Below are 25,189 nucleotides of genomic sequence, written 5' to 3'. Positions count from 1 at the left end.
ACTGCAAACGTGGAAAATAGAGGTTTTTAACTTTAACGGAACTTTTCCTGATGAAATAAAAGTTTTTAATTCAAATTCAGATTGAAACAAAGCTGCGTATTACCGAATGATCACATTTTACGCAAGAAACCTAAATAGATGAAGGAAAAAAGATGTAAACACACAAACTCTTGATCACTCAGAAACCTTGAGTGTATCTTGTTTCTCTTAGTTTGACTTAACTGACTATGACTGACTAGACTTCACTTCCCACACAGATTAAAATGTCTCTGAAATCATTGTATTTCTCATTATAGTAAGAAGTTTTACTGTTTTAATGGTTCAGTAGTGAAATCAATAGATATAACAAAAATATGAAATAACATGGAGCCTAATTTTTACTGTAAGTTAATCTTAGTTAGTAATATAATGTTAGCATAGAAAGTAAAGTTATTTGGTCTTTTTTTAAATGCGTATTGTATATTTGTAACTGTATGTTGCCTCTAAGGGCAAGTGTACAACACCTTCGACTGGCAGGGGAATCATATCCCTAAAAACAATACGGAAGTCACACAAAAAACCTCAGGATGAACCACAGACGACAGATTTATTTGTTTGTTTGTTTGTTGGTTTGTAGGCAGGATTACAAAAAAAGTACTGAACTGATTTCCACCAAACTTGGACGGACGATGTGTCTTGGCCCAGAATAGATCTCCTTAACATTTGGTTTGGATGCTGATAAACTGATGGATCCTGGAATTTTCTTTTACTTTCTTTATCATTGTCAGATTTCCCCACATTTCTGCTCCCTTCAATTAAAAACATTGTGTGTATTTAAGTGGCTGACATATGTGAGTGAGTACTATCTGATGTGGAACCAACTCAGATTCAAGCAGATTGAAATATGTTTTATTTGATATTGGGTTAGGCTTGGTTGAATTAAAGGGGACTGTTAGGCCCTGGCGGAGTGCCATTCTAGTTACTGTTTCTGCTATCTGCCTTGGGAACATGGGTATAAATTAGCATTCTTGCTAAAATCAGTCATCTTTACATGACTGATTTGTCAAATTTAACAAAACGATAAATAAATAAACGTGATTATATGACTGAGGCTATCAAGTTAAATTCTAGTCATGATGTCGACGTAAATCTTATGAAAAAACCTTCTCAACATCTAAATAATGTGTCTTTTATTTTGGAGGTCACAGTTATTGACTCAAAGTAAAACAGAATGTGCTCGGCGCTGTACAGGGACAACAGCGTGTCCTGGCTCACCCAGTATGCTGGAGTTGGTGAACCTCCAGGCGTCACTGTAGGAGGTGTAGGGCGAATGGCTGTAGGTCTGACCCGAGTAGTCTGCGCCTGCTGCCGGGAAGAGAGGAAAAAAACTTCATCAAACACTGACGACACATCGAGACAACGCTCTTTATTAAAAGACGCCACAAGCTCTACAGAGCAGTGTTTGTGTGTGTGTGTGTGTGTGTGTGTGTATGTGTGTGTGTGTGTGTGCCAGCTTGAGCTCAGCCTTAGCTCATAATTCACCAACAGTTAGTACAGCCTGTAAACCATTAATCTGCGGTGCAGGTGGACGGCTGAGGGTAAAATCCCTCGGACCAGTGGTGCGTGGATGCAGCTAGCCTCTACGCCCTCTCCGGTGAACGCTCGGCCCCTCGCATCGCCCTCCGAAATGCCCTCCTCCTCCTCCTCCTCCTCCTCCTCCTCCTCCTCGTCTTCTCTAACCTGCACTTCCTGCTCCTGCCTCTCTGGCACTCCTCTTTCTCTTCTCTTCTCTTTTTTTAAACATTCCAATATCTAATTGGTAATTATGTTGGCTGGAATGAATCCCTGAGCTCCCCACCTCCTCCTCTTCCTCCTCCTCCTCCACCTCCTCCTCCTGTCCTAACCCCACCACCCATCCTCCCCCCCCCCCTTTCACTCAGTAATTGTGTAGCAACGCTTCCTCACAGCGAGCCCACCAGAAAAATAATAAATCAGACCCTCTCATTTCGCGCTTCGGAGGGCAGACTTCAAATAAAAAAAAAAAGGCACATCACACACACACACACACTCTCTCTCTGTCTGTGGTTGTATGCAGGCATCCTGACGTAGAGACACACACACACACGTAGTGAGACACACACACACACTACAAAGACCTCCTCCTCTTCGCTCATACCCAGACTTTACACCCCCTCCGCCCACCCTGCGTCTCCCTCCTGGGCCCCCTGGTTCCCATGGCGATGTGTGGTCAGAGGTGTCTGGGTGGGGGGGGTGTGGGCAGCAGGGCGGAACCCCCCAGCCTGCTCCCTGTACCCCCTGGGCCCGTGTGCATCCACGCACACACACACACACACACACACACACACACAGCGCAGTTCACCCAGCCTGGCAAGACTACTCATCGACTCAGCCGTCTACAAGCCTCCGCCCCTGCCTCTCTTTCTTCTCCTCTCTTCTTCTACCTGCCGGGCTCATTTGCTTTTCATTTCCCACCTCACCCTCCGTTCGACTTTTTAAACTGCGGGGAAGAAGACAAGCTTACCCGCGACCATGCCCGTGATGGCAGAGGAGGTGTATCCACTCTGGGCCGGGGAGGGGATGTGAGGTGGGTAGCCTGGCAGGGTGGAGCTCACCATGTCACGCCCTAAACACACACAAACACACACAAAAAAACACACATCTTTAACATCAAGATGTTTTTGTCACAGTTATGAGATATTCAGGTTTAAGGTTTGGTTTTGCTGCAGCGGAAATAACATTCAGGACATTCACTCAGGACATTAATTGCAAAAAAAAAAAAAAAAAAAATTCTGTTTACTTGGGTGTGAGTTATATATTTTGCTTGTTTAATTGACCAACAAGATATCCGAGGGTGGGTTTTGGCACACACAGGAATATTCAAGACAAAATCGATTCATTTCAATTTCACCAGTTTTCCCAGCGTCGTGTCAACAAACATGCTAAGATTTCATCCTAGTGGCTGTCATCAGAGCATGGAGGAAAGAGGAAGTTGTGTTATTTAAGTTCACTTCACTAACAAATATATCCACCACTGCATTCATACAGTATACAGGAGTCTTCAGGTGATTGGCTCGACCCTCAAAGACCTAGAACAATTTTTGGGGCGCCTCACTCCTCTGTGTTTATATAGCTTGTCCTACCGTATTGGTGCAGTCAACATCAAGTGTCATAGTCATTTGAATCTTAAGTTTCAGTCTGACTCATTTAAAGTCCTGATTTTACATTTGCTTTGTCCAAGAATTGATGAATTTACCAGAATTTAAAAAAAAATGTTTCAGCTCAGACAGAACCTTAGAAAGTTTTGTTTTTCTAATTACATAATGTGTTCTTGTCAACATTTGACCTTTCCTAAACAAGACAGTTATAATAATATCATCCTCTGCGTTTTCAGTGAGAAACAGCCGTAATATTTTATTTACTGACCATGTAGATGTGTCCAAAGAGAGAAGCTTAGCCACAACCATTTAACACTGGTGCAGAGCGAGACACTACACGGGTTCCTTGGCAAATCAATGTTGCAAAACAGGATGGTGTAATCAGGTTCACAACAGAGCCCCTGAATGTCCAGACAAATCATGTGCGATGCCACGTAGTTTTTAAAAAGATGTGGATAGAATTAGAGGTTAAAAAGTTATCAAACAATTTGTCAGCAAATGTTTGTTGACATGGCAACCTGGTGAAATCGAGATCAGTCAACGTTATCCTGAAGATTCCACCATTTTCTGACAATTAATGGACCAAACAAATCAAAGAACAAATCTACCACACGGCACAGAAAAATCAACAATCAAAATAAACTTCAGCTGCAGCCTCGCACTGACTGCCCCTTAAGAGAAAGTCGCACAGCACAAATGAGCATGAATGAGGTGGAGGCCAGCGTTACCTGACATGATAGACTGACTGCTGAACTGGCCGTACACGGGTGCATGATGGGAGAATGAGTTGAAGGCGTTGGGGTAATGGTTGGAGTTGCCATAGCTGCTGCCGCTGCCGCAGCCGACGGAGACAGGCTTCTGCAGCGCCTGCAGCTCCACGAACGCCAGGTTGGAGGCGGCCATGTTCGGGGAGGGGCTCGTGCTGGTCACCTCGGGGGACATTTCCTGTTTCAGACAGAGCGGCAGGGACTGTAGGGGCTCTGAGGTGGTGGCGGCAGCCAGTGTGCAGGCGGGTGAGAGAGATGGACACAGATGAGTGGAACTTAGAATGAGTGAAATGTCAGAAATAAACAAAAGAGTGAGTGGCTTCAGGACACTGGTGCACTGTGGTGTCATGGAGTCAGCGGGTCAGAAGGGGGAAGTCTCACCAGTCACCATGGTGTAGCTCTGGTGCGCCGACAGATTCCGTCCAATGGCGGAGCTGGATGTTGAGAGGCTGGTCTTGGCCTCATCTAGGCTGCCATTGATGAGGGACAGCGGGTACAAAGTCTGGGGATGATGAACACGGATTAGCTATTGGTGTAAAGAGCAAATAAGCATGCGCGCAAGTCAGGAAAGCAAAAGACATTACATTTTTTTTTTCAATTCATGGTTACGGAAAATCTGAGACGGAAAGAAAAGAAGGAAACGAGATCAAGAAATGTAGATCTAGCTCCCTATGAATGCTTCCTGAGTGAGAAGTGTATCAGTGCGCATCAAACATTAGACTTGTTCTTTTACCTGCTCCGTCTTGCTGCCGGAGGCCGGGCCGAATGAGTCCGGCGGATAGTGGTGACGGTCGAACCCGCAGTCCAGCTGTTGCGTGGCTGCGACGAAGTGATCCAGTCTCATCTGTTTCCTCGGGACGCCCCCGCTGCCCTGAGAGTCCACGCTGTGCCGGCAGCTCTCCTGATCACCTGAGGAGGAGGAAGGGAGATTATGGTGAGGGAAAAGTGTGGTGAAACTGCAAATCATGTTGTTCTTTAAAAGGTTTTCATTCCCACATTTGAGCTATTGGGCGTAATGTGAAACGGACAGAGGTTTCTGGCCTCAACAATGGAACCAAATGTCAGCGTTTAAGGTTGATGTTGATTAGGTTCAACCAGCAACGACAGCAAGTGTCTGTATTCAACTGAACTGAATCTGTATCTGCAGCTCTTACTGTCATCGTGGTTCCTCTTGCCCTCGGCGCTCGGCTGGGGGATCCCCAACAAGCCGCTGATGGAGTAGGTGGAGCCCAGAGAGTCTGACTGTGGAGACTCGGGAGGGGTGACTGCCGAACTGGGGACTGAGAGACAGAAGGAGAGAGAGACACATTTGAGACATGGAGCGGAAATGATACTGTAACATCCCACGGTCAAGAGCTTAATCCTGCACAACATTGAGGCGCATTCTTTAATCTTTAACCTCAATCCTTCAACCGTCACGTGATCACGCTCGGTGATATGGCCGAGCAATGTAGCCTCAATTAGACTTACTTAAGGTTTGTCCTGGACTCAGGCCTTTTCCTTCCAGAGGCAGGTTGAACGGCTGCTGGACCTTTGTTCTTATTATTCTGGAACAAAAACAGTGATTCTGTATTTAACACCAGCATATGGAAAGAATCTGTTTCAGGAATATGCACTCTTGCCTCCAGACATCTACATGCCGCTGAGCCCCAGTGGGCGTACTTGCAGCTCTAACAGGATTTCATTCATAATTCAGTTTGTCACCTGTTAATGGAGCTCACGCTGGGCACCGTGTCGCTGTCACACACTCCCTCCGCCAGCAGCCGGTCTCTGATCTCCCAGGCGAACATGGTGGGATTCTGCCTTTTGTAGTCGGCGATTTTGTCGACGACTTTTGGGGTGGCCACCTTAGGCTTCGAGCCGCCAATAACACCCGGTTTGATGCTGCCCGTTTCGTAGTAACTGGAGGAAAAGACAGAAGAGGAGTGGGATGAAGCAAGTGAAGGTTCTGGCTCGGCTGTGAGACAAACACCAAAGTGTCTCGGGCAAGTAAACACTTTCAGAGGTCAAAGATCGGGCCGATTAACAGGAAGTTGAGCAAGGCGCTTGCGGCTCACCGTCCCAGGATCTTGCTGACGCAGCCGTGGCTGACTCGGAGCTGCCGGGAGATGTCGCAGGGCCGGACCCCTTGGTGGGCCATGTCCACGATGCGTTGCCGGATCACCTCCGGAAGCGGGCGTCCATTAACAAACATTCCACCTAGTTGGTTAAGGCCCCCATGACCTGGGGGAGGAGGGGGGATGAACACTCATAAATGTCATGGAACCTGAGACGTGCCGACGTCACGGCAAAGAACAATTTCAGAGGTCACGCACACACTTAGAAGAGAGAGCGGTGAAGCTAATTTTACCAAAGCGCTTCAGTTTAGATCCTAAACAAAGCCGTCCCCAAGGTCAGAATTAGCTCCAACTTCACTGACAGCGGATACACACACACACACACACATTACACACCCCGCACTGTTCAAACAAACACACACTCTGGAAGCGTGGACACACAAGCAACGAGTTTCTCTCGGTGTAAAATGTATGTTTAAGTCATTAACTCGTTTAATGTTGCAAGTGATAATGAAAAAGTGGCTGTCAAGTTTAGCAGAGGAAACATTACAGGGTTACGTGTCGTAGCCTCAGGGATATACACAGATTATATATATATTTATATATACACAAGCACACAGAGGCAAATTATTTCATTTTTCTAAAGCAGAATATTAAGTTGTCCGTGGAAACTGACAAGTGGTACTGATAAAGTGTAGCGAGGAGTGTAATGAAGTTTTACATTAAAAACAGTTGAGGACAAGGAGGATACAAAGATAACGGCTGCGAGTATCAGACAAGATTATTTGGAAAGGAGTGTTGAAGGGGATTTTGCCAATAAAGGAGAATTTATATTAAGTCTGTCTTCGAGGGCACTTTTTTATTTGGGTCTGAACTGTTCAATAGGCTGCAATTTTTAAAAAAAAAAAAAATAAATAAAAATAACGAGAAGTTCACACTGAAAACATGCCATCAATATTTCGGATTGCTTCATTGTTTTCTAACAGCATCTTTAGTCTGTTTTTTGTTTTATTACTCGCAGATCTTTAACGCCGGCTTATTCTCACCATTCTCATTCTCACCACCACTTATTTGTGACAGGAGTCTCAGTGAGGGGTGAGTGTTGAAATCAGAGAGACACGTGCCACTCGGCTGAGAAAAACAATCCTGTTCGAACTCACTGACGCAACTGCAGCAATTGAAAGTAAAAGCAAAAAATTAGGTAATATAAACATGGAATCAGCCCACATCGTTATGTGGGTGGCTTATCTTCAAACTGTCTGTTAATGAGCACGTTTTAATCGACTTTAAATCAAAATGCCTTACGTAAATCATGTTTATTGTTATTTTTTCTATAACACTGGGTTATGAGGATTATATAAGAGGATTGTGGTACAAATTATGGGCTTTTGTTGTTGTAGGCTAAACATAAATTCGTTTTCAAAATAAAATAAGTTACTTTAATGTTCTTAAAAAAATAATGAAGATACATTTCTTAGACATATCAATATTATTAATTACATTTAAATGCACACGGAGCTTGTCATTTATCACTTCTGCTGCACGTCTGTTATAAATATCAGTGTGTGTTTTTTAAACATTGCGAATATATTTGACTTTCATACATATACATATATTACAGCGGTAATATATCAGCCAAACAAGCAGAGCGCCGGCAGCAGCCTCCGGTGAGCTCCTCCACAGACTGCACGGTGGTGACTCTGCAAGAACACCACTGCTTTTAATTTAACCCATTGAGACGCTTCTCTTTTCTCAGCCTTTTCCCAGCTTTCATTTCCACATCAAACAGCCGGACGAGGCCGATGAAGGGAGGAGAGGAGAGGGAGGGAGGAGAGGGGGAGAGGAGGAGGAGAGGAGGAGGAGGAGGGGGGAGAGCCTCTATTAACGCTGCCAGCGGAGTGTGGAAAAAAATCTCCCCGCCAAGCTTCATCAACCTGCAGGATATTAAAGCGGAGCAGACCCGGAGGGGGGTGCAGCGGCGGCGGGCGCGCGCACGGGCATGCGCGGGGCGCACGGGCGCCGCGTGCACGAGGAAAATATAAAACCCGCACAAAGCGTGAATTAATCCCGAAAACAGACAGACAGACAGACAGACAGATAGATAGATAGATAGATAGATAGATAGATAGATAGATAGATAGATAGATAGATAGATAGATAGATAGATAGATAGATAGATAGATAGATAGATAGATAGATAGATTGATTGATAGATAGATAGGGAGTCGTTAGCGTTCTGCTGCTCCATCATTGACCCAGCTGACGTGTCTCTGACCGGGGGGACGATTGTTTCTGAATTTATACTTGACAGCTGTAAGTGTCGTCCAATTAACGTCCCTAATATCCCGCACGGCGAACCAGCAACTCGCTCCGTGTGGAGTCACCGGTGAGCGGACAGGACAGCGCTCTGCAGCCCGCAGGCCTCCAACACCTCATCTTAACAAGTGCACCGCCGCACAGCCACACGTGATTCAGTCCCACAGAACTTTATTTAAACATTTAGACTGGGTTAGTTAGAGGGCTGGAACAAGCTGGTGCCCAACACTCAACTTTAAGTCCTCTTGGCAGCATGTTAACATTTATTCAATTATTTATAACACACTCATATATAGTGAGAGGAAGGTGTTAATTATTGTACAGCACTTGTCAACAGTTATTACTTCTCCTATAAGGCCATATTTCTATTATCGCAGCTTCACTCTACTATATTTTCATTTGTAATATATTAACATACCAGTCTTAACCATTACAATAAATAGTGTATTCATGTTGAATTAAATTAAATGAAATGCTTGGGGGGAAAAAAACCCAACAATTTTTTAAGAATTATTATTTAAACCTTTGTAAATGGTTATTTAATGCCTGCACACTTGCTTTATACATGTTTTTTTGGTGAAATAACTATTGACTAAAGTTTAAAATACCAACTATTAATGGTATTTATTAAATGGAGAACAGAATTATACAATTCAATATACAACAAATGAAAATATAGTAAAACTAAACAAAACTACAAAGGTAATGCTTTGTAATAATCATCCAAATTGGTCAGTCTATTTAAATAAACTGTAGTTGATCATTAGTTGACTATTAATAGAAGTGAAATTCTTTATAAACCATTTATAAAGTAAATGTAGAGGTTTAAGTAGGTTTACAGTTTAATAACTATTTACTAATGTTTCATTAACTTGATTATATATCCACCATTTTTTTTATTGCTGCATTATAAAGTGTTGAAAGGGTAGTTGTTGACAAATACCTTAATAAACTCTTACAATTACGTCCTGACTATTTGATAAATGTTTGTGTAATGCTTTTGAATATTAAATTATTCGGGGGTCATTTCTCTCCAAATTAAAGCCACACAGATAAACGATAAACAACTGAACAAGTCAAACACGCTGTCATCCACAGTGACTTTGTGATCAACTTATTGTTTGTGTTTATTTCAGACTGTCTTTGAGCTCCATGTTAATTTGTTTTATTTTTTTAATGTCTGGTGCTGTTCCTTTAACGATAAAGAAAGATTTCTCCCACACAAGAGACAGTAAACCTTAACCTCAGCTAAGGGGGAATAAAGGCTCGTCTTAATAAAGACTTTTATCTTTTACTTCCTGTTAATGACAGGAAATGTGCAGCTGAACCGGTCAGCAGCAGGAGAAGAGTCTGAGTGCTCGGGCTTGTCTGGTGTGTATTTACCTCTTCCAGTGTTGCTGGACATATCCCTGAGTTTTTGGTCGGTGCTCCTCCAGCTGAACGTGACGCTCTCCTCCTCCACGCTGTCCCAGTTAAAGTGTTTTTACTCCCAGTCCTGCCACGTCTGGCATGAGTGTGCTCCTGAGTGCACTGTGGACCGCACGCTGCAGGAGAACAGTGCTGTGTGAAACTGGCTGCTCGTCTTATGTGACGCCTCAGAGCTCGTAACAGAACAAACACTCAGCTGGTGTTCACAGTGGCTCTGCAGATACTCAATACTGTCTTCAAATCAGCTGCACATGCCTGTTTTCCAAGTGAAGACGGGGGGGGGGGGGAAGTACTATGATTTAATCATCAGTGTTTGCAAAACAGGAAAGATTTTCTTCCCCTTCAGGCCAACACAGATGGCTGCTCCTGTTATACATAAAATTTGCCTTCATTAACCAGCTTCGTAATTAGGATTGACTGGTCTCATTAATCACTTTACAAGTATTAGACCCAGAAATTGTGTGTGTGTGTTTTTTTTTTGTTGTTTGTTTGTTTGTTTGTTTTAGTATGTTTGGAAAGTACGATGATGAAAAGTAAATTTGGTGCAAGTGGGAAAAGTTTGAGAAGAGAGATTCGCCTTTCAGGACTATGTTTAAAAAAAAACAAAAAAACAAAACAAAAACAGACTGTTTTAAATCTGCATTAAACCAAAATGGAGGAAAACCTGATTCAGACAACATGAGCGCACTCGCCACAATGTGAAGTGAACATGAATTAAAGGACTTCTCTTAAAGATATATGTGATCTCGCTGATTTGTTGGACACAAATGAATTTTACAAAAAGGCAAAAAGAAGCAATACAGATGGAAGCAAAAGAGACAAATGACTAAAGTCTTAACTAAAAGATTTGAAATCTGTAGCAGTTGTTATTTTCCATATGTACAAAGTCTTGTTTCCATCTGCTCGGCTTGCTGGTGAGCTTCACCGTAAGAGACAAACATTGTGTGACATTTTATATCCTAAAATAAAACAGCGGCAGCACCCTCAAACTCAGATATGGGACGGCAGTTATTGGGGTTTAGTGGACGAGAATCACACAGACGTGATGATTTTTAGCGTGTGGAGCTGACACACCGTCCGTTACTGTGTCAGGTGTTGTCACGTCCTGCTGGGTGGACACTTTGAAATTAACCAAATAATTAGCGGCCTGTCACAGACTGTAGTTATCTGCTGGAGGTGATGATTGATGACACAAGTCAAGTGTTTCATCCAAACCTATGCTGGCTTAATTACATTTCAATACTGTTGCCACAAGAAAAGAAAGAAAAGAAAAGCCCACTGTGCATCAGCAACCATATTTAACTTTTGTCTTCTGATGTTTGTGTGTGGCACAATTTGACTTGCACTGATATATCTTTTCAAAAATGAAGTGTAATACGAAATTTAATTCAAACCTTTTTCATTTTTCAAAAAAAATATGTGTATAGTTAATTTACTACAGCTGTTGTACAAGTTGTCTCCAAAAACCTGGATGTTAAAATTTGAAATTTCCAATGGCTACTACAAAATAAAAGCACCTGGTTAGAATGATATTTGAATTTGGATTAAAAAGCTTTAAATCCTTAATTGTGTGGGTCTGTCAAAATGCATAATGTGTTTACATATATGTGTGTGCTTATATATGTTACTTATTATATATTGTACATATAAAGAAGTCTAAAACGTGTATTTCGTTATGCTCCCTGTTTTGTATAATAAACAGAATTACCTTGAACATTAAAATAAAATAAAAATGTTATTATGATTACAGAACAATATAATTATCAATAGTTAATTAATCACCACTGATTATTGATTTTGGGGACATGAACAGAAAGAAACATTTTCTTAATTTTTTCAATGTGTCTTTGTATTTCCTGGTCAGTCTGGTGTAACCATGTCGCCTTCATATTGTTAATATAAGTCAAGTAAAAACTGTTTGAACTGGTTGTTATTGAATGTTACTCTTAATACGGTTAATATCTTCTTGAATTTTTAACATTTTGTTTTACAGAAAAAACACTACACCTCACATTCACCGCCAGTCGTCTTATCTTTTTAAAGTGACTGCTTAAGAATCATATTGATCGCTTTCTTTTGTGCGTGTTTTCTATCTGACAGCTTCCGTTTAATTGTACAGGTGGATTATTTGAATATACCTTCGTATCGATCGTGTTGTTAGACACTTGCGCAGTTTCGTGTACAGAACGAGGTCAGCGACTGGGGTTACTGAACGTTCATGTTCGCATTAAACTTCATTTTCTTTCATTTGTTGTCATTTTGCAGAGTTTAACTCTTTGCCGGCAGGAGATGATGGGGCGCACGACTTGTATGACTCGCAGCATGCAGCCTGTAAACAGCCTCCTAATATCGGGCCCGAGCACTGACATTCATTTTTTTGGGGAGGGGATTTTCGGACCACCTATGAAGCTGCAGCGGAAGAAAAAATAATAATAGTAAAAAAAAATAAAAAAAAAACAACAAAAAAACCTCAACCTGCGATTTACTCCAAAATAATTCACCACAAATGTCCAAACTCTCTGAGGCTGATCTAAGTGATGATTACAGTTCTTTTTTGAAAAGAGAGGAAAAAAAACTTTCCGCTCAACTGCATCACACTTTGACCCCTCTCTTTACAATAAACTACCCTTATCATTATAATAACGCCTCGTATTTCTGTGTATCACCGCATCAGAGCGACATGAAGCGTCCAGAGTGCTTTTACTGGCTGAATTTAAGTCTCCAGTGTTTCGCTTTTTCTCCCCCAGCTCGCTGTGTTGTGAGGACTGCGGATCACTTACTCGCTCCCGATATTCACACAAGTAGAAAAAAAAAAAAAATAACATCGAGGTATTGAGAGGAGATCTTACCTTTATAGCTCCAAAAAACACACACAAAACGTCCCCGAGCAGATATTCTGATATTATCCAAATGACGGGTGCTGTTGACACGGTGCTGTCTGACTCTGCGTGTGTGTGTGTGTCTGTGTGTGTGTGTCCGCTGTTGTCTTGTGTTGTGTTGGGCGCTGCCGACACTCCGGCCAGGTTTTTATCCAACCGGGGCTGCGCACGGGACTGAGCCCCGCAGCCATTGGACGAGGAGGAGGAGGAGGGGGAGAGGACGGAGGGGGCGTGGCCTGGCGGGGATAACTCAAGCCCCCGTGTGTTTCCACCGGGAGAGAGAGAGACTGCGCTGGAAACACTTGTCAAGAGGGAGACGGCTTGTTTCCACTCACCTCCAGCGACAGCGACGCTTTAATTAGACGGTACAGACGCACAGTTTAGAGGCTGATTTCATGCGAGAGCCGCAGCAGACTTCTCTCCCCCCACCTCCCGACAGGTAGACTGCACACCTGAGCGCGGAGCAGGCCGGGAAAGGACAACTTAGGAAGAGGGAAAATAAAAGTAGATCAGTAAAACAATCCAAACATCCAGTCCTAAAAATCTAAAAGTGATTTTTTATTTTATTTTTTTATTATGAATATCTTTATAATTTCTTCTTATATTTACTTGTCCTGAAAAATGGATGGAAACAAAGTCAAACAACTCTTTATCCAACATATTTAATTCCTTATATGTGCCCTGAAATGTTCTCTTTTAGCCTATATTATCACATGTCATGTGTATACATAAAATCCAGATTAATACAGTTTCTCCTCTTCTGTCTTTTGCTCACAACATCTGGAATCATGAAGGATCTCAAGTCAGGTGACCTTTTTTTTTTTTTATTTCCAGGCCTTTTTTTCTGGCTACTCCAGATGCGTCTATTTGTACAAAAAATGATGTCGTTAATCATTTCAAATAAGACTAATTTGGAAGCTAATAACAGCCTTGAAAATAGTAACTTAAAAGAGGTTGGATCACACATCTACATCTTATTTTTCCTCATGTTTCCTTGGCAGTTAAATGAGATTAACGCACCACAGAGGGTGAGCTTATCTGACTTCATCCTCCAAATAAAAGTAATAAAATTTAATCCTCAAAACAATAAAAAAAAAAAAAAAGAGAGCAAATTTCCTTCATATTTTGTCTTGAATCTCACTAAATTATAGAAGTTTGTCTTCCTTGACTTGACTCTCTGCACCCAGCTGCGTGAACCAGGGCTCATCCTGCTACGCGTGATGTCACACCAGGGTGTCAGGAGCCCCCCGAGTTTTAAACGCTGTTAATGTTGTTTCTCAGGAGCCTGTAAAACAAACACGACACCTCTAATGGCAGACGACCACGGCACCGTGTCGCCTGTCTAATTTAAAAAAAAAAAAACCGTGCTGAGTTTTGTCTTTAATTAGAGGAATCTGTCCACTTCTTCTAATTGTACGCACATCATCTCGAGCGTGGATTAACGCCTAGTTTTATAAAATAGACTATTTACTCAGTTTGTGGTTACCAACAAGAAAAAAATAAATAAAAGGAGCCAAAATGGCGGTGGCAGTCCTTATCAGTCCTCAGTTTGTGATTGAAGTCCTTCATTCCTCCCTTCATGACTCGACATCAGTGCCGCTGCGGGACAAAGGAGCGACTGTTTCTAAATAAATAAAAGTGCCAAAGAGACTGAAGAGGATCACAACATCAGCTGGAAACAGTGGCTGTGTTCTGCGAAGTGACCACGGCGCGCAGGGAGACGACGAGCGCCCGGAGGGGAGAGGTGACACAGAGTTTAACAAGGGATTTAAAAACTCACAGATTGGTATCTATCGAGATGATACAGTGAATTAAAAGAGCGCGTAATTATAGATACGGGCCCCACTTTTGCCAAAGGGCAGGAGGCACCGCACACGCCCTAAATCCGGACTGTCGTAACGCACAGAGACGGATATCTGGAAACATCTTCGTGTGGCCGTTTTCACTGTCACACATAAAACTGAAATGTCTTAAATGTCGTTAAATCACGCTTCACACCTACAGTGAGATATGAGGAGTTTAAGAGTTATTTGCAGGAACTCACATAACAGAAATAACATTTTCGTTAGATATCTGCGATTTTTTGGGCTTCATGATGTGTATTCAAACGAAAGAAAGTGTAGAAAAATAAATAGCCCACAGTGTCTTTGTTCAAATCTGACAATACACATACAACCAACGTGACACGCTGGTGTGAATGTAAACGTCTCCTATGCAGGCCTACTGCTGACAGATGTGGACAAGGAACACCTGCTGTAATAACATGCGTTATTGATGCTGGAAATACATTAAAAAAAATACTGTTCAAAAGGTGGTAAAGTGTTACCTTATGTTCCCCTTTATATGTTCCATTTGGATTATTATTATTATTTTTTTTTTTAAAAAAGAGGATCATCATTTCATAAACTTAAATCTCAGCTTTCGACCCAAAATTAACCAAAATCCCATCACAGCTTAAATTATGTCGACAAGGACTCATGAAAGACTCCAAAACATTCCCTCTGATCTCGTACTGAACTGCTCGCACCCTTCAAGTCAAAATATTCAGGCTTTATTTCATTTCTTTCTTGTGTCTCCGGGCGTGTCTCCGGATTTACTTCCCCGAGCAAAGTTTGTGTCTCCTTTAAAAGAATAAAAAAACGAAAAAAAACCAACACACACACACACACACACACACACACACACACACACACACACACACACACACACACACGCACACACACACACACAGCAGAAGCAGAGTGACCTGCGGCGACAGGTGGAGACGAGAGGTGAGGGTAAAAGGTCAGAGCAAACACTTCCGACTGCAGAGATAAGGAAACGCGCAACTATTTTAATGTTGATTTGAGATATTTCCAACTCACCTGGAAGTCACTTAAACGCAGCACAAATTAAACAAGAAACGACTCGATTGTCCAGGTGTGAAAAATCTGTGAATTAACCTCACATGTCGGATTAATCTGTATGCTGAGAGACATAATTCTGGCACGTTTAGAGATTTGCAAAAAAAAAAAAAACTTACACGACTTCGCATGTGGACTTAAAACACTACAAGGAATCCAACACGTGTAACAACAGGGCGAACGTGCACGAGGAATATGACCCGAGTGAAGTCATCATGATCATCTTCCATCTGGGCAGATGTGCGGCTCGCGGTGCGCGCTCCCGCGGTCAGAGACGCGTCTCCCTCTCCCCCCTCTCCCTCTCCTCCCCCCGTTCTCCCCCCCTCTCTCCCGCAAAGATGAATGCGTTTACAAAAGCGGCCACTTAATGACAACTTTTATAAATCCAGCCGAGCGAGCGCATGTCTCTTTGTGGTCAGCGAGTCGAGATGAGCCACATAATTAGGCCGTAATAGCTGCAGAAACACCTCACTATTGATGATCCCATTAGGCCGATGATTTCCTCCGCTCACAGGTGCTGAGGCGCGTATTTTCCGCACAGAGGAGTTCCCTCCACGCCGAGGATAATCACGTTTTTCACCACATATAAAGAGAAATGTCTTTTCATAAGTAATGTTTATTCTCTCCAAGTTCCATTTTTCTGTCTTTGCGCATTAATTGGGAGTTTAATACGTAAAATAATTCTGTATTCTGTTAAAGGCCTTCTGGGGAGGTGTCCCACTATGCGCCAACACGACATATCATCCTTAAAGGGACAGTTCACCCCTAACTCAAAACTACGCAATTTCCCTTTACCTGTAGTGCAGTTTGTGTGTCTAGATTGTTTTGGTGTGAGTTGTCGAGTTTTGAACAAATGTCTGCCTTCTCTCGAATATAATAGAGCTGGATGGCACTCCAGATGTGGCGCTCAAAGGGTAAAAAGAGAAAAATTATATAAATAGAATAAACATTTGAATAACTCAGAATCACTGCCTCTTCCAGAAATCACAACCCGGTAACTCAAGACGATCCAAAGACCAGTTTTGTTTCAGCTCTTCAAAAACGACCTCTGTGAGAGTGGCTTATTATGACTTAGAGTGTGTATTGTCAGGTGGTGACATCTAGAGGCTGTAGTAATTATTACAGCCGCAAAGGAGGACTTGAGGAGCAGCTGTATAAAGAGTGAAACATTTTGTATAGGGACGATTAGGTCAAACAGGCTCAGGACTTTGATCTAAGAGGCTGCTGTTCATGTCAAGTGCAAAAGCGAAAATCAGCGGTTACATTTTTTAATTCACTAATGTATCGACATAACATAGGCAGGTTTGTACCTGAAGTCACCGATGTAACGTAGCTATTTTGACCCAAACCACAGTGTTTTCCAAAACTAGGAGTGTATGATGAAGGGAACAGTGTCGTCTTGGGAGAGACTGGCAATCGATCGGAGTGTTTTCTCATCACATCTACTCATGGAGGAGGGGCTAGCAAATTAAGCTAACTAAGCTTGCTAACTTTACAGCTCAACTTTAAAAGTCAGAATATTTCCTTACATTTGAATGAAATGAGTTCCCTAATTAGCCTTCTATGATGTAGTTTTCATTGTCAGCGGTGGGGTACACCACTCATTTCTCTCACTCAGTCTCTTATCATAGCGATACTAAGTTAGCACATATCATTTGGAATAATGTCTTGTTCTAATTCATTAGGTTTGGAAAGTTATTAAAAATAAATGTCTGTGGCTATGAGATGTGCTCGAGCTGAAGAGGTTAAGCCCTCACATTCATGATAACAGACAAAATAGTTCCTTCATGAAACGGCTCACAACAAGCTCTGTGGATTACCTTAGTAACCTGCTCGTCATTTCTATACTCAGGCATCTCTATGGCTGATATCGCCGAAACTTGGCGACTCAAAACAAAGCAATCTAACAGATAAACAGCTCTACAGGTAAGAGGAAAATATGCATTTGTTTTATTTTGGGATGAATTGTACCTTTAGGGTAGCTTCAAACATGCAGATCAGTGGGGTACCGTGTTTTTGCCATATGGGATTCAGTCATGTTGAGGTGTCGAGCCTCTCCTCCTCGCAGTTACTGTCATGATGCATGTGTTGCCGATATCTTTCCAGCCCCCCGCACCCGCCTTCATCCCTTCAGTGCCGCCCCTTTCTCTCCGATCAGCCTTTACCATCTGTTTTGGCTCCCCTCCATTCTATCCCCTCATCTTTTTCTCCTCATCTTCCTGTGTTTTGTGCACTGTCCACCCTCCCTCCAGCTTTGTCTGTCTCAGTCCAGCCCCGTCCATTGTTTCCCCTGTGCCTCCCATTTCCGCTTTGGTGTTGCCCTCTGACCCCGCGCCCTGTCCTCCCCCTGTCCCTCCTGCTGACGGGGACCCCAAATCTTCTTGTTCTTCTCTTGACTGCTCCCCCTTTAAGTTTTTTTTTTTTTTTGGGGGGGTGGGGGGTGGCTAATAACTGTTGCCAGCAAGCTCCCACACAAAATCCCAGCGTGATCGCTATTGTGAGGCCCACAATGGCATACAGGCAGTAATGGCCATTAGCAGCAGAGGGGCTTGGCCTGTGAGCAGCGTTTAGTTGTGTTTAGCCCACATGCAACTTGGACCGCTGGTCAGATAATCCTCTATTGGTCAGACACACATCTTTAATCTCGAGTCCTGTTAGTGTGAAACTGTAAGAATGGACCAGAAAGTGCCTTCAGTGCCTTGATGATTTATGTGAATGAATTCAATGTGGGTGATACAGGCCAGTAACACACACACACACACACACACACACACACACACACACACACACACACACACACACACACACACACCCGTTGACACACACTAGTAATTGCACTTTGAAGATCAGAGAGCTCCATCGGCGTGGACCTCGTCGTCATGCCTGTCAGTCAGAGTCGGTCTCCGGGGAGACGGACATCACAAAGTTGGCGATCGACTGTAATGTTTCGAGGCGTTTGATGAAAACTCAGGTGCTCCTCTCATGAGTGGAGACATAACAGGCCACAAAGTTAATCAGATGGATGTTAAAAAAAAAAGAGCCTCATTATCCACAGAGCAGTATGAGTCCGTGTAGCATATAATATCAAAGCTCGACTGTGTTAGCAAGGCTGAGCGAATGTCAGTGAGGAAACCAAAACACGTTGTGTCATCTTCTGGATTAGTGTCTTGTTCCTCTCAGCTTCCAATTAACTTGCTAAAGAGACTCAAAGGGAGACACTTATGGGCCATTTTACACAAGAGTAAGATTTTGTTGCTGCAGAAGCGTTTGAGAAGCGCTCTGGATTCATAATTGACTCAGCGTAAAGGGTCAGTTCAACCAAATTACAAAAAAAGAAACCCTCCAAAATACAATATTTTGAAATTTTTCCCAGGTGGTAGTAATGGGAACTGCAGAGGGAATTAAAACCAACAAATATCTCAATAACTGTCAGATAAACTGAAATTATGTACACTCATTCTTGGTACCCAGATAATGACTTTAGATCCCCTTCCTCTCCTTTAGTGCTACCATGAGGTTGATTTCATTTGTTGGGTTTAAACAGCAACCTTAATGATTTTCAAACAACTTTGAATCACTAAAATATTGGTTGTTTGTTCAAAAGGACAATGTTAAACTAACCCAGCACTCTTTTCTTGACAAAAACGCCCCAAATGACACAAAGGTCACAGGGATGTAATGTCAGTCGTTAACATTTCTACAAACCACTGATACGATCAGGATTGACATTCATACCATGTGGTATTTGTGTCATATCACGTTCCCATGATGGGCTTATTAGCCATCTTTCACATAGGGAGGTTTTGGGAATTCCAGCCATCTTTGTGGCAACCAGATTCAATCATGTGTCTCAAGAGGTTGGACCATCTCCATCTGTGGTCATGGAGACCAAAACAGGTATTTTAACTCCAAACCACGATGTTTTCTTAACCCTAATCAAATGGTTTTTGATGATAAAGGTAACCAGAGCATAAGCACAGACAAGAGACAAGAGAGAAATAAAAATTAAAAAAATCAACCTAAACACACGTAAAATTGCAGCTTGAACCTATCTGTGGTTTTGCAGAAACTTACTTAACTTACATTTATTCTGCTGACTGCGTCGGGGGCATCTCTCCAAACTCAGATAAAACTGTCTGAACTAGGCAGTGCTGAGATTATGTTACTGCACTGCCCATTTCTCTCCTAACAAACATTAGGGAACATAATTTTCATGGTTTCTTTTCAACAGGAGGTGGTGGCCATATATATGAACCACAATCCTGCTCGTTGTCTATGTCTCACCTAAAACCTTTTCAAAAACATGTGCTAGTGTGCCCCGTGGATGTAATATGATTATGTTTATTACCAGCCAACCGCCTCTCTGCTTCCTGCTTCCAAACAGACAGGTACCCACACAATAAAGCATACTCCTCTTTATCGTCTATTTCATTCATAATTAGACAACAGCTTACAAAATTAACATCCTGCTGAATTGAAGAAGACTTTAAACAAGCAATGAGGCCATAAACTCATCAAGAAGCTGTTGACTGAGGTAATAAAGTCAGTGAGAAGTAGGATCATTTTCTCATAAGCTTCCATTGAATTAGGCTTTTTATTTCTGCAACCAGGCACCTCAAATTAAAGATACATTCACAGTTTTAATGCAGTGGCTTTAATGTGCATTGTAGCCGAGATGGAGTCAGATACCGGGTTATTTAATGTATCCTACAGTTAGAATTTCATATAGAAAACATCTGACAGGCAAAAAAAGGAGCTAATAAAATAAGCTGTTCAACATAGTTATATTCTCTATCATGTCCTGATGGACCCACACCTACACAAGGGGAGGTGTGTATTAGTGAAAAAAAGGGGAAGGTAAGTGTGCAGCTTCCCCTGCAGGCATATATTTCCATACAGTCAATGTGATATGTATTAGTCTGATATAATAAAAGTGTGACTGACTTCAGTAGATTTGGCTGTCTGCTGTCAACAGAGGACAAAGTGGAAAGAAATGCTAGCAGCGTAATGGTAACAGGCATTAAGAGAGACAGAGGGAGCGCCTGCAGATTTACTGCTGTGGAGTCCCACTGATGTGTCGTGTTTGACGATTATGGACAGCCCAGGGTAATAGCAATGTAATTAGGCCTTTACTGTCGTGTAATTCTCCGTCAAGCACATTGTCAATAGCTTGGCTGATGAGGTTGAAAGCGAGATTGGGATCCAGTGACCCGGGCCAGCCGCCGTAATAACAGCACACACACGCTCTCACCCACACACACACACACACACACACACACACACACACACACGGCGGCAGAGGAGGAGCGCTTGTAATGCAGTGTTGATGCTGTGATATTTGCTTTTGTGCCGGTGTTGATCTAAGCTGACATTATGCTGTATGGCCCTGATCGCTGTTTGTCTGAGTGTTACATTTGTCATCTGTGGGAGGGCAAACGAGGGATCAGGGGGACCGGAGAGCAAAGTGAGAGAGAGGGGGAGAGGGAGAGGGAGGGACGGCCTGGCAGGTGAAGGAGGGAGGGAATGGAGAGAGTGAGGGAGGGAGGCGGGGGTGTGTGTGTGCCCATCTCTTGTGTGTCAGTTGCAGATCTGCTGGTGCGGAAGCAGATCTTTTCCCTCAGTGACTCTATTAATTTACCTCATTTATCTTAACCACCTCCTCCTCCCCCCAATAAATACTGGAGACCTCAATCTGTGTGTGTGCGTGTGCACGCGCGCTTGCACGTCAACAACCACACATCTGTATGTGTGTGTGTGTGTGTGTATGTGTGTGTGTGTGTGTGTGTGTGTGTGATGGAATAAAAACACAGCAGCTCCCCTTTCTATTCCCAGAGGACAAATCCGTGGCGGAAAAACTCATTTTCCTGCAAATAGTTTGTCAGCCAAGCTAGGAGGAGTGATAAATTATCACAGACGTTAGGTGAAGGAGGGTGACTGGAAGAAGAGGGAAACCCTCTCTCACTCTCTCTCTCTCTCTCTCTCTCTGTCACACACACACACATGCACACACGCACACACACCGTTTCCTCTCATCCTCACTCACTTTCCCAAAATACTCCTCCCTCTACTTTCTCCCATCATTTCTATTTACGTCTGATTTCTCTCATCCTGCGTCTCACATTTACAGGAAGCTTCGATCGAGACGGCATACATGCATTTCACGTACAGTATGTATACAAACTCAAGCACGCGCATACTCACACACACACACACACACACACACACACACGGTGCAAGTTGGGAGAATGTGGCTGCCCCTACAACTCAAGTGTGACTCCCCCATTCCGAATGATAAATTGATGGCCAGAAAAATGGATTTGTTTTCAACTAGTAACACATCAAAGAAATAATAATTCTGTGCGGGGGAGAGTGGCGGGATGATGAATGGGGTGGACAGCTGGATCACAACGGAGCAATGGAGTGAGTGAGTGAGAGAGAGAGAGAGAGAGAGAGAGAAAGGGAGAGAGAGAGATGAAGGACTGGGGATGTGAGAGAGAGAAAACTGTAAAATCAACACACAAACATAAACAGTGTCAGGAGGCTGAAATGTGTTTTTGTGTGTTTTGTAACAGGCTAATTCTGGGCGGACAAGTCTGATCTGTGTCTCAATCGGCCAAATCAAATTTGAACACCTGTGTGTGGTGTGTTGGGCATCTCATGCCAAAGTCACGTGCATTATAGTGCTGCTAAAGCATCTTTGTATCTACTGGGCATGTTGTTGAGAGTTTCTTGTTGAGCCATGACAGCATTAGTGCACATGAATAAGCCACGTTCCTCTACTTAAAACTTTGATAGAACAAAACTTTTGTTGTGAACTTGGCTTTGCATGCAGATACGATTACATTGAAACTGAAAAAAGGACATGTAGAAGCACGCTTTTGTCTAAAATATTACTGTGTCATTGCAGATAAAGAGCAGAGCCTAGCACAGAAAGATCTCCATTATTTGTACTTCTTGTTATTTCTTGTTTATTTGCTTTAAAGGTGCAGCACGTAGTTTTGAGGAAGCCATTTTAATCAGAGGAGAAAGACACTCATTGACTGTTTTACTCTTCAACAAACTCTTATTGTTTTCACGACTCAATACAGTGGCCTTAAAGGACAAACACCATTTCATACTGTTTTACTTTACCGTTTACATGTGGCAGACCCTATTTAACCATATTTTCCTCTGAGAACAGCTTGTTATTCAGCAATTGAAAAGTAAATATTTCTGAGTTTGTATTATCACCTCATTAATATTGTAAATATATAGACACACAATAGCTTGTTATTGGCTCCAAGACTTTGGCATTGGTGGATGACCTCCAGGAAGAAGTTAAAACCATAGATATGTTAGACATCTCCTTTAGTTCGGCACTCAATCCTATAAACGTATCTATGATCATCACCAGTCTTCATTTTCAGTGCATTTAGAGATCAGAGGTGACTCTTTGTGTTTGACAGTGGGGTAGCTGAGGTTTGCTAGCTCAACAGGAAAACATCAGCCAGTGTCTGCAGCTGTTTGAGTCTGAGTCAGTGAGTGAGTCTAGAAATGCATCGTAGTGTGTTCGTCAAGAGAGTTACAGCTCTGCTGTTGCTGTATTCCTTCAGCATTGCCCCTCATGTAATTTCATGGAATTGCCCCAGCCAAAGATTTTCACCCCTGCCCTCTGATTTGAAAATGGAAAAAAAGCCCAAGTTTCAAAGCAATTCTTTGAGGGAAGAAAAAGTTCAGGAAAAAGTTCAGTATTTACTTCTTTGAAACTTTAAGAATATTTCATCTGAGCTGAGACTAGTATATCGTGTGTGTGTGTGTGTGTGTGTGTGTGTGTGTGTGTGTGTGTGTGTGTGTGTGTGATAAATATCCAGTTAGACTCAGGGCAACATCATTACAGCACGAGCTGCAGATGGATTCGATTTTAAAGAACCACTCAATATAATTAAGCACTCGTTATGCCGAACATGGGGCTCTTTATGCTCTTCATTTAGGAAGTTTGTCAAATGAGCTTTTGAGCTTGTCCGCTAAAAGAGGCCTGGTGGACTTCACTTACCATTTAATCACTGTTTTTAAGTCCTCCCTGTCCACTCCTGCTCCTACTCCATCACCGGAACATACGTATAGACACCTAAAAGAATCCAGATTTCAAAAACATGTCAGCAAAATCTGTTGGAATCCAGACAGAACTGATGATATAAATTACACAATACAATGTTGTCTTTTCAGATATTAAATATCATACATTTCTCTAGTCTGCTAAATTGAGGCCTTGTGAAGATCTTTATGAGCCGCGGCGCTTCACTTGTACTAGAATGGTATTTTTATTTTGGTCTAGAGGTTTTGATCAATCAAAAACAGGAAACATGATTCATCACACCTGAACAAAAAAACACTCCCAGTCCTGCTTCCACTGTCACCACTGTCTGTGTCTTCATAACAGGCTCGCCGTGCTTGTTAAACAGAAGAGCGAGCGCACAATCAACCACGGCTACTTTCAAGAGAACAATATTAACACATCAGTCTTTCTTAAAGGCGAGCACAGCCATAATTTGAATTTTACGCAACTCCCCGACGTTTGAATTAAAGGGGAATATATTTCCCCGGCAATCTATAAAATGTCTCTCTGCAGCTCCAGTCCTCCCACTCAGGTAGTCATCTCGCTCAGGTAATAACCGTTAGCGTGAGCACTAAAATCACCTCATCATGATCATCATCATTATCATCACCGTTCCCTTGCACTCCAACACATTTTACAATCATAGCCCGAGCCATAGTCATAAGACGATTGCATCCATATATTCACACAGTATTCAAGGGAATTATTTGGGACTGCCATCGAGCACAGCGGATCATTAAATGTAAGAGGTGTTCTTCTTCTTCTTCTTCTTCTTCTGCTTCTTCTTCTTCCCTCCAGGTTTTCGATGTCTATACACCCAATGTGTGTTTTCATCCTGCTCATTTTTTCCCAACCATATCTTATTTCTATTCTTTTTATCGTCCCCCCCCCCCCCCCCCACCCCCACCCACCCACCCCCCCCCCCCAACCCCTCCACTCCCTCTTCTTTCCCTTCGCAGTGATTGATGGAGTTAGGCAGCAGAGCACAGAGCAACGTGTGGCCAACAGTCCAAGACAGCCTGCATCTGAGGGAGAAGGAGAGAGGTTGGTGTGGCGGTGGTGGTGGTGGTGGTAGTGAGGAGGAGGAGGAGGAGGAGGGGGAGGAGGAGGGTGGAGGATTAAACGAAGAGAGAGGTAAAAGGGAGGGACGGAAAGAGGAAGGGAAACGGGGAGTCGGGGAGTGAGAGTGTGTGTGAAAGAGAGAAGGGGAGGGAGGAAGAGGGAGAGAGAGAGAGAGAGAGAGAGAGAGGGAGAGAGGGAGAGAGAGGGAGAGAGGGGAGCTCAGCTGAAAGCCACAGACTTAATTCTATGCATCATTAAGCAGTCTCACTCAATGCAACATCCCCTATACATCATCCACGCTCAGTAAACACAACGGTGACATTACATTAGCAACTGCAAATGAATTTTCTTTTTAGAAGGAAATTGAGAATACTCTCTTTCTCTCCCTCTCTTTTACCCTCCCTGGCACAGGCAAAAAAAAAAAAAAAAAAAAAAAAAAGCTCGAGTACCGGCCATAAAAAGCAGGGAGTTATAAACAAAATAAAAAAAACCACAAACAATATTTCCCCTTTTTGCCTCTCTGGCAC

The 25,189-nt window shown here is 42.8% G+C and overlaps 1 protein-coding gene across 8 annotated transcripts in view; it reads right to left on the bottom strand.

Moving 5' to 3' along the window:
* The window catches only part of pax8 (paired box 8), a 28,525-nt gene that overhangs the window by 1,861 nt on the left and 1,475 nt on the right, over positions 1 to 25,189 (bottom strand). For 2 of the 8 annotated variants that reach the window (XM_037116193.1, XM_037116191.1), the window contains exons 2-13: positions 23,538 to 23,612; positions 12,938 to 13,084; positions 9,679 to 9,839; positions 5,980 to 6,145; positions 5,627 to 5,824; positions 5,393 to 5,469; positions 5,077 to 5,202; positions 4,656 to 4,831; positions 4,304 to 4,424; positions 3,884 to 4,135; positions 2,522 to 2,623; positions 1,255 to 1,344 (exon numbers count right to left, since the gene is read on the bottom strand). In XM_037116193.1, the coding sequence (XP_036972088.1) occupies positions 1,255 to 1,344; positions 2,522 to 2,623; positions 3,884 to 4,135; positions 4,304 to 4,424; positions 4,656 to 4,831; positions 5,077 to 5,202; positions 5,393 to 5,469; positions 5,627 to 5,824; positions 5,980 to 6,145; positions 9,679 to 9,700 (1,330 nt within the window). In that variant the 5' untranslated portion in view covers positions 9,701 to 9,839; positions 12,938 to 13,084; positions 23,538 to 23,612. Of the gene's footprint in view, positions 1 to 1,254; positions 1,345 to 2,521; positions 2,624 to 3,883; positions 4,136 to 4,303; positions 4,425 to 4,655; positions 4,832 to 5,076; positions 5,203 to 5,392; positions 5,470 to 5,626; positions 5,825 to 5,979; positions 6,146 to 9,678; positions 9,979 to 12,572; positions 12,731 to 12,937; positions 13,085 to 23,537; positions 23,613 to 25,189 lie in introns of those variants that run through there. The other 6 variants (XM_037116194.1, XM_037116189.1, XM_037116195.1 and 3 more) reach the window with 6 other exon arrangements.

This window comes from Acanthopagrus latus, chromosome 12 (assembly GCF_904848185.1).
Source record: "Acanthopagrus latus isolate v.2019 chromosome 12, fAcaLat1.1, whole genome shotgun sequence".
Classification (NCBI taxonomy): domain Eukaryota; kingdom Metazoa; phylum Chordata; class Actinopteri; order Spariformes; family Sparidae; genus Acanthopagrus; species Acanthopagrus latus.
This window is presented reverse-complemented; position numbering and strand designations above follow the sequence as displayed.